At 39.6% G+C, this 10,000-nt stretch overlaps 1 protein-coding gene across 2 annotated transcripts in view; it reads left to right on the forward strand.

Moving 5' to 3' along the window:
- Window positions 1-7,576: 7,576 nt before the first annotated feature.
- The window catches only part of LOC138026827 (protein ZNRD2-like), a 6,204-nt gene continuing 3,780 nt past the window's right edge, over window positions 7,577-10,000 (forward strand). Inside the window, exon 1 of one of the 2 annotated variants that reach the window (XM_068874282.1) lies at window positions 7,577-7,999. In XM_068874282.1, the coding sequence (XP_068730383.1) occupies window positions 7,874-7,999 (126 nt within the window). In that variant the 5' untranslated portion in view covers window positions 7,577-7,873. The remainder of the gene's footprint in view (window positions 8,000-10,000) is intronic. The other variant, XM_068874281.1, reaches the window with a different exon arrangement.

Consider the following 10,000-nt stretch of genomic DNA (forward strand, 5'->3'; position numbering starts at 1 on the left):
TAAAAATCCGAAGGTAAATAAAGATATATGATATGATATGATATGATGTGAAAGAGATTAGGAGGAGGAAGGACTGAAAAAGGATAAGAGCAGCAAAAGCTGAAGGAGTCACGGACGAGAAATAATATTCAAAGAACAAGAAGCCGACTGGAGCGTGGTTTTGCCACATGGAAAAGTTAACATAGTGGAGAGGAACTGGTCTGAAAACTCTAATGATAGTAAACTATATTAAATGTAAGTTAAGATAGTTATCATTGAAGCTTATTTAAGGGAATCGTACACGTTCAAGGATTGTATCTACTCATCAATTAATTAACTTTAGGATTAGCTTATGATTAGTTTTTCCTTCAGGTTTTTTCCCCTCCATTGTTTATACGTTAATGTAACTGTTTTTAATTAGGTAGTTCATGGTAGTGTGTTGCGGAATCGAGGGAAGAGGTTTCGTATTTTTCTTTCTTTTCTTTTTCCTGTTATTTTCCCCAAGGGAGTCCCCTTGGTTATCGTAACACTCTGTTTGTGCCACTGTCTCGAAAATCCTCGAGCGCTATGTGCATTCTCACTTCTGGTATTTTCTCACTAACTGTGGTCTCCTTACTGATTTCCAGTTTGGTTTTAGATGGTTTCGCTCTTGTGAACTTTCGGTCATTAATTTGTCGCATAATATTCTCGATATATGGATCGAGGCCTTCTGAGCGGGCTTCTTCTGATAGATATTTTAAAAAAGCATTTGATCTGGTCGACCATCGCTTTCTGTTTTATAAACTCAGTGTGTATGATTGTTCTTCACTAGCACTCGAGTGATTCGGCTTATATCTAAATGGCCACTCGCACCGTTTTTAAGGGGTTTTCTTTCTGAACCCCTTCAGGTGTCTGTTGGAGTCCCGCAGGGAAGCATACTCGGGCCATTGCTCTTTTTGCTATTTATCAAGACAACCTGCCTTTGTATCTATCGCCGTCCTTCGACACAAACTTGACTTTGATTGCGAATGACACTACCGTGCGCACACCTGGCGCCACTGTGCAAGACGTGGAGTTGAAATTGAGCCATCTCGCTGCTGATGTTTGCACATGGGAAAACTTAAATCGTATGGCTTTAAAATCTAAATGCTTCTAAAACTAAATCTATGTTGCTCGCGTCCCCTCAGAAACTTATATCTTAGGGTAGACAATCTTCATATGACTGTCAATGACACTGTTGTTGAGCAAGTTCATCTTGCTAAAATTCATGGAGTGTTATTCGACGACCATCTTTCCTGGGAGCAGCACGTCGATGATTTGTGTACTGAGACTTGACAGTCACCTCTCGCTTTTGCGTATAATAAATCCTTATCTTACACTTGAAGGAACCTTTCATCCGGGTGGCTTAGTGGTTATCGACCGCGCCTCCCACCTCTGCGACCCAGTTTCAACCTTAGCCTTGATGTCGTATGTGGGCTGAGTTTCAGTCGATCTTAATCTGACTCCGAGGGATTTTTCTCCGGGTACTCCGGTTTCCTCCTTTATCAAAATTGACTCTAGATCAATAACATCCGGGCGGATACCCTCGTATAGGGATAACCTCTGGTATCTCTCCCTTTCATTGTATTGAATGAACAAAGTTGGTATTGGTATTATATAGTCATCTCCTCTATTGTTCTAGTGCTTGGGGCAACTGTTCCTTAACTTCACTTCTTCAGGCGACTTCTCCGTGTGCAGAAATGCGCTGCTGGGGTTATCCTTAATGCTGATTTTTCTACGTCCTCTGGCTATTACTCTTTTTTCGAAACTCAAATGGATCCCAATTTGTGACTTGGTTAAGTGGGTGATACCTCAGCTACTATTTCTACTATTCTCAATCCAGATTCTCCTTTCCGTCTTAAAGCGGATTTCTCATTTCTATCTGGCTCTCGATCCACTGCTATAACGAGGGGCTTCACGTCTCACAACATAGAAGTCACTCGTCCCAGGACAAACTCTAGTAAGCGCACTTTTGCCTATTCCGCCTACTTTGCTGGTTTCGGTCCGCTCTTCAAACATCTCGTTCTTTTCGGTTTTTCCTCTATTTCTGGGTATGAAAGAATCAAGAATTCAAGAAATTATTAAGCAGAACATTCGGCATGTTCTAACTTAGATGTCCGAGTTGATTTCTTAAGTCTCAACACTTTGAAGCGTCCTGCTCACTGAGACTCCACGGGACAAACATACAGAAATTAACGAATTCGTACCGCTGAGACTAGATTGGTCTTGAAAAGAAGAGCAACGAGGATCAGTAGGAAGCCGCCACTAAGTTGCTGGAATCTTTCGAAGATGCGAAGCATAGCCTTGAATCAAACGATGTTCATAAAACTCAGCAAGCCATAGAAGAAGCTGCAGGAAGGCAACGCCTGGTTCAAGATATCTTTAAAGGTGTATTCTTTCCTTTATTTTTTGATTATCACGTTGAGCAGCTTGCATGTTTGTCTATGCTTTATCTCAGTTTGCTATCCTTCGGATACCGAATGTCTTGATGAGTCAGCCTCGTATCTGAATGTTTGTGATCAAAAAATTGGAAGAAGATACGATTTTAAGTCGATTGACACTATATGTAGTTCCGTTAAAGGTCACTTGAAAGGGCTTTGCTTGACTTGAGCGTAATTGACGGCCCTCAGTTTACAATCGAAGTTACTGAATTTGGTCATAGATTACCTTTCATTTACATTCCAACTCCAAAAGTTTTGAACAATAATAGGTCAGCTTTAGCGAAAGCACCCTTTGTAAAAGAAACTATTCAGATTTTGTTGGAATTGAATTGTATAGCGGAATTATCAGTCCCCCAGAGATTGTAAATGCATTATCGGTATCTATTCAAAAGAGCAGTAAGAAAAGGCTTATTTTAGACCTTAGACATATTAATTTGCATCTCTTCGTTAACATATTCAAATGTGAAGACATCGCTGTTGCCAAAGAGGTTATCTAGCCTTGCGATTATTTGTTTACTTTTGATTTAAGTCCGTAGATCACCATGTTGATGTTTTCTCCGAGCATACCAAATATTTATTATTTTCTTGGACCTTTTCCGACGCATCAACCAAGCATTATTCATTTCTAGTGCTCCCATTCGGTCCCTCAACTGTCCCTTTTTTGTTAACTAAATTATAGCCACGGCTATTGTTTTTTTTCTAGACGACGGTTTGGGGGCGGGTGCAACGTTTCACCTACCTAAAATAGCTAGTTTGCAAGTCCATTCAGATTTACTGAAAGTCGGTCTCTTTCTAATGAAGATAAATGCACATGGAATCCCAGCCACATCATAACTTCGCTGGGCTCAGTTTTTAACATGATTCATCTATTTCTGCAACGGACAAAAGAATTGAAAGTCTAGAAACCGACTTTGAATACCTTATGTAGTTCTAATTTTTATTATTCTTTTCTTCACGTGAAACGAATAGCGACCATAGCGGGCAAGATTATTTTGTTGGGAAATTGTATTTGGCAATGTCACTAGACTGTTGTCCAAATATTCGTGCGTTGTTATTAAGTCGAACAGATCCTGGAATGATCACGCTTATTTGAACGTGGAAGCTATTAGCGAGTTGAAGTTCTGGAAGAATAATGTATCTAAATTGAATGGCATTCCATTGTGGCCATCCAAACAGAAACCCCCTAGAATTATGTATTCTGTCGGATCACTGTGACGTAGTGTGTTGCAGTTTTATCCCTTTTAAAAGCAGGGTGTTTCGACAGAGTCGGTCAGACGCAGAGAGGCGCTGCAGTACCACTTATAGAGAACTGTCGGTAGTCTTGTTCTCACTGGAAGCTTTCTCTAAGAATTAACTTCTCAGACCGTTGCTTGGTTTACGGATAATCAGAATGTAGTTTCCATCATAGACAAAGGATGAAATAAATCAGATTTACAAGAAATTGCATAAAACATTTTGATCGTCGTGCGCTTAACGCTATCAGTTTAGCTCCTATATGGATTCCCAGTGATTTGAATTATGTTGCTGATCAGATTAGCAGAATAGTTGATTATGATGACTACACAACACAATCAATGTTAATGTGTTTGTATATTTTGATGAGGCATGGGGCCCTCACCCTATTCAAAGATTTACATGTTATTATAACAAGAAAGCTAATAGTTTTAATTCAAGGTATTTTCACCCTGGGACAAACGGTGTTAATGCTTTCACACAACATTGGGCTTATGAGACAATTTGGTTATGTCCACCTGTGTACCTGACTGTGACAGATATTAATCATTTGAGAATTCGTGGAGCTGCAGAAACACTGATTGTTCCGCTCTGGATATCTGCTCATTATTGGATTAGTCTTTGTGAAGACCGAGTTCACTGGAACGACTTTGTCCACGATTTGATGATACTACCTCATATATCTGACCTGTCTGTAAGGGGTGAAGCCAGCAATGCTATTTTCTGTAATGGCCGACTGAAGTTTACAGTTGTTTCCCTGAGAATTGATTTCTCGGTTCCCGCAAGGAAATCTAATACGGGGGTGCCCATAGTTTCCCGTGGCGGGAATTAATGTTGACACTCACTCCGGCCTGGTGCCACAATGAAACGATTGTCACCGCCCATGGTAGAAAATGTTGTCATTTCCCAAGATCGGGAATATTGTTTTCAGGCTTGGTGCCACTTGCAAGATCAAGTATCATCGTCAGAAATGTAAAGAAATACGGAATTGTTTTCTTTTTGGAGCTAAATGTGTGCATGAATGAACCCGGTAGACGCTTGTAGAGAAATGATTTACTCACTTTGCCAATAACTTATTATTAGATAATTGATTTTGATCTTTATATTTCTCTATTTTTGTGCTAGTTAGCACTTAGTCTAAGTTTAAGTGTTGTATTTGTCAATCGGAAAGGCGTTGATTGCTTGTATTGTAGAATGTATGCATTTCATCGTTGGATTTTCGGAGGTTGCAAACGGCGAGAATTCCTGGAGAATATTTGTGAAGTCAGGCTAGGTGCTAAATGCAGAAATGTAATATTTGCCCAGGGTGCAGAATTGTTATAGTTTCCCGTGGCGGGAAGTAATGTTGATACTCACTCCGGCCTGGTGCCCTAATGATACGATTGTAACTGCCCATGGTCAGTGGAAAATGTTGTCATTTCCCAAGATCGGGAATATTGTTTTCAGGCTTGGTGCCACTTGTAAGATAAAGTATCATCGTATGAGATGTAAAGAAATGCTGAATTGTTTTCTTTGTGGAGCAAAATGTGTGCATGAACGAACCTGGTAGACGCATGTAAAGAAATGATTTTACTTACTTTGCCAATAACGTATTATTAGATGATTGATTTTGCTCTCTTTAGTTCTTTATTTTAGTGGCTGAAATTAATGTTACATACCTGATGGTCTCATGTGATATAATTTCACTTATTTTCATTTCAGATATTTTCAGCACCGAATCTTGGTTATCTGTAATGACTTCCAATAACCGCAAGGTTTTACAATAGTAAGACCGGATGAGGCGGGCAGCCCAAGCCTCGAGGGTTCCAGGAGCTCTCAAAGGTTTATCACAGAACCTTCAATAGATGGAAGATCTTCGCAAGGGATACGTTGTAGACTCAACCCTTTCCAGTTTTTCCCTTTAATCTAGCTCTGTATTTACAGCATTTTCTCGAGCTTATTAATTCATCATTGTTAATCAATGGAGTGTTTTACGTTGTGAATTGGTTTCAGAGCCTTGCTGGAATCCATTCCCCAACTCTGTTTATTGCGCTCAGTCCGGTAGATCAGGAAGTGCTACCTTAGAGGCCAATTTACATGTGAAAGAAAGTGTATTTCCAAGACATGGTGGATAGAAAACCGAGAAGGCCTAGAATATGTACGTCAATGATTTTTTGAAGGTTAAGCTTGATGTTTAGAGGGCGCTGGCCCCTGAATCTATCTTAAAAGTAACCTATGTATCCGCAGACTCAAGCCCTACCTTTGGCTGTCTATATAGGGGCTTGTGGCGCTTGCTGTCCTACATGCCCATGTATCTACACAGTTGTGTTGTGTTTGAGTTAGCCGTGTTGTGTCCGATTGGATAGTGGAGTCAAAATATGCTATTTCTGACAGTTGTAGCCTGCGAAATTGGCAGAAATGGATATTTTGACGGCACGGACCAGAGGACTGGGTCCGGTTGTCTGGTGGGGATTATGGGTAATTTGTCGTACAAATAGTGATCCGTTAGGGATTTGAATCAGTCTAGGTTCAGCTTTCTTCGCCTACTTTTTTGTTAAATTTTCCCCTTAGCCTCCACAGGGTAGTGGCACTTGCATAGGGTTTGGAGAATACGTTCCCTCATTCCCGAAGGGTTTTGGGTTTTCGTATCCGGCAGGTGCCCAGTGTACTTTTCCTTTAACAAGTTTTTAGGAGGTCAGTACCATTAAGTATGCTTACGTATTGTTATGCTAGAGCGGAGTTTGTATGCATATGGTAAGCAAAATAAACCGGCTTGTGGCGCTTGCTGTCCTACATGCCCATGTATCTACACAGTTGTGTTGTGTTTGAGTTAGCCGTGTTGTGTCCGATTGGATAGTGGAGTCAAAATCTGATTTTTCTACGTCCTCTAGCTATTACTCTTTTTTCGAAACTCAAATGGATCCCAATTTGTGACTTGGTTAAGTGGGTGATACCTCAGCTACTATTTTCTACTATTCTCAATCCAGATTCTCCTTTCCGTCTTAAAGCGGATTTCTCATTTCTATCTGGCTCTCGATCCACTGCTATAACGAGGGGCTTCACGTCTCACAACATAGAAGTCACTCGTCCCAGGACAAACTCTAGTAAGCGCACTTTTGCCTATTCCGCCTCGGTACCTTCTAATTAACATCTTTGACGCAGCCCTTAAGCAGCGTATTACCTGTCCAATAAGTCCCCCTATTACCTTCTCCTCCCGTCTCACTTTCATTAAAGCTTCGTACTTTATTCCTCGCGGAGCTTATCACTGTTTCACACCTGGAGAGACCCTGTTGTTTCCGATGTCGATTTTTCTTTCACTGTCGCTGCACTTTTGAATATTTGCAATTGCGCTTTTTACATTTTTATATACATTATTAATATTAATATTCATTTTATACATTTTCCTTATACATTATTTCTGTCATTTTTCTTTGTAAATTATTCTTTGTCTTTTTTATTCTATTTTATTATTTTAACTTTTCAATTATATTTTGTTACTCCTAGTATGTCATATTTAGCTTTGTATATTTGTAGTGCTGAGGGCCAAATGTTAGATAACTTTTTAAGTTTAATGTACCGTATTTTCTCGATTAAACACCCCCGGCGTTTAATTAAAAATCGGCAGTTTTGACCCAGCGCTTTTTCGAGGCCGGCGTTTAATCGGGGTCCGGCGTTTAATCGAGAAAATACGGTACTACTCTCGTTAATAAATAACAATAATTAAAGTATTGTTATTTGACCTTCGCCTTGTCAAAAACTGACTATGCGCACGCTGTCTAAACCGGTTTGACCGGAGTGACTAACCCAGAAACTTGGGCTGCGGCGACTTTAAAGATTTGAAACGATTTCTGAGAAAAACCTCTCTTGCTTGTCCTCTGGTATAGTCTGCCTTCAGGCGGTAATTTGTATTTCGGTCGCCATATTGGACGGGTGAGAGTCGGAAGATGAACGGCTGGAAATCGAGCCTAGCAGGCTACAAGAGAAAATAAAAACAATGTTATGCAAAATTTCGGAGCGCAAGGAAAGAGTATTATGGTATTTTTTGTAATTTTTTTTTTTTTTTTTTGCGCGCTTACGAAAGTTTCCAAGGTACTATATATGACACCATATGTTATATGAAGTATCTGCTGACCATATATCAGCGGCGGCAAAATGGCAACTTCCTTTCTGAAAGGCAAATAGCTTTTTAAATCAAGCCAATTCATCGAAAAATATTGCAAAGAATGGATAAGATGACGCAAGAGAGATACAACAGAAGTCGCGAGAGAAACGATAAAATAAGCGCGTTAATGGGACAGTACATGTTAAAAGGTTATCGAATGTTGAGCTCAGTGTGCGAAGCTTGTGGGGTAGGTATCCTTAAAACAAGCTTTTTTTTGCTGTTGGAGTGATGGCCTAGGCGAGTTTGGTTTCGATTATCATTGCCAGCCCATGGGTGGCACTGCATACCCTGGCTTTGTCTTGTCGAGGTTGGGAATGTTCATTTGAGGTGGCCACATGGGAATGTGATCCAGGGCTGTCATCTTGCAAACTCTTCAAGTACATGTATTGAGAATTCATAGGAATAGGATGATACATGACGTCATAACAATGGTGACGTCATTTCCGAATGCGTCATATTGTGTCTTTTATGTTAAAAGAAGGTACACCACAACACAACCCAGGCAAAAGTTGAAAAACGAGCGAAAAAGTTGTCATTGGCATTGCAACATTTGATTTGATTGGTTTCTTTCCGACCAATCACATTATTGCTCAAATTCTAATCTGTCAATAGAAACGTAAATTAACGCTTGCAGGAACAGTTTATCAGAGTTTATGAGGAAAATAAGCGTTTGAATTTTGTTATTATCAATGTTAAAATAACTGAATAAACACATTTAGTATTTGAAATTTTATTGTGGTATTGTTGTGATTAATCGGGAGATGTCAGATTGTAATCTTGAGATCAGGAGATGCAGTCCAAAACCTGGAGTCTCCCGGATGATCTGGGAGAGTTGACAGCCCTGGTGATCCCATGGTGTAAGCGTGTTAGCAGGAAGCTTAAGGGTTACAGAATTAGAAGCACAATTGACTTGTTTTTGGCTGAAATGTCTCTGATGGTTTTCCGATCACCAAAATCCTCCAAAAATTTGGATTGGGTGGTAACTGGTATTAATTCACTAATTCTATTTCTAAGTCTATTTTGCTTTCCCATCTGGAAAATTCCCATAATTTTGTAAAACTCTCCTGAGGATGTCCAAAGTTTCCAAATGAATGTTCCAGAAAAAATTATCTTCCATTTTCTTTTAAACCTAAGGCAATTTTGCTAATAGCTGAAGCTGAGCTCAATCACAATGGAGTTAACTTTTCCACGTTGGCATTTAACTGCTAACAGATTCAACAAACAGGGGACCAACTGGTCTCTGTTTTTAAACTATAAACAACACTCAATAAGTTTTGCCCTGTTTTGTCTTAAATCTTAGAATGCTGTAAGTCTCATTATTATTATATACTCAACAAAATATCTTGTTTCTGATTGGCCAATGGCGAATCCATAAATAGGTTATAGAGTGCAATCCTGGTTATAGAGTGCAATACGGAAGTTGCAATGGAAACACTGGGGAAGCGTCAAATTTGAACACCAAAGTGAAAAAAAATGGCTGACAGTCAGTTTGCTTTGTCAAACCAAAGCATCGTTGAGCAACTTAAAGAAAATGGGAAAAACAAAAACACGTTGAAAGCTACGCAGACCTGATTGAATGTCTGGCAAACTTGTGCGACTAAAAGAAAACTAAACCCAAAACTGGAAGAATACGAGCACGAAAAATGTAGCGCGTTTGAGTAATTTTGTTGAGAATATAATAAAAAATCGTATAAACTTGCTCATGCATTTCGTGATTTATGGTCACTCGTGATGTTTTGAAAGTTCTCAAATTGCACTCACCTATGGCTCGTGCAATTTTGAGAACTTTCAAAACATCACCCGTGCCCATAAATCACTAAATGCATTTGCACTAACCTGTTTTGCTGTGATAAAGGTGACGTGTAACTTCGTTAGGCCTTATATTATACCACAAACTAGACCGTTCTTTGACCTGATTCTGGACCATTCTTTTTTTTGAGGTTTTGGTGATCAATTTCAAGATTCTGAGACCCCAACGATGTTGTACAAACATTCTTGAGCTGAAATTGATGTAACACTAGCCTAGCAAGTGTTTGTTTGTTGAGGTGATGTTGAGTGCATCACATGGCACATAATGTACTTTGGTGCGTGCTTGATGGAAAATCAAAGCAGTACTGTTGTTTGCAATGGTTTCTCTCTTGTGAAGTGCAGGAGAAACCAACTGCTTGCAGGGTTGAAGTTGAGTGTC

Source organism: Montipora capricornis, chromosome 12, assembly GCF_036669925.1.
Source record: "Montipora capricornis isolate CH-2021 chromosome 12, ASM3666992v2, whole genome shotgun sequence".
In the NCBI taxonomy this organism is placed as follows: domain Eukaryota; kingdom Metazoa; phylum Cnidaria; class Anthozoa; order Scleractinia; family Acroporidae; genus Montipora; species Montipora capricornis.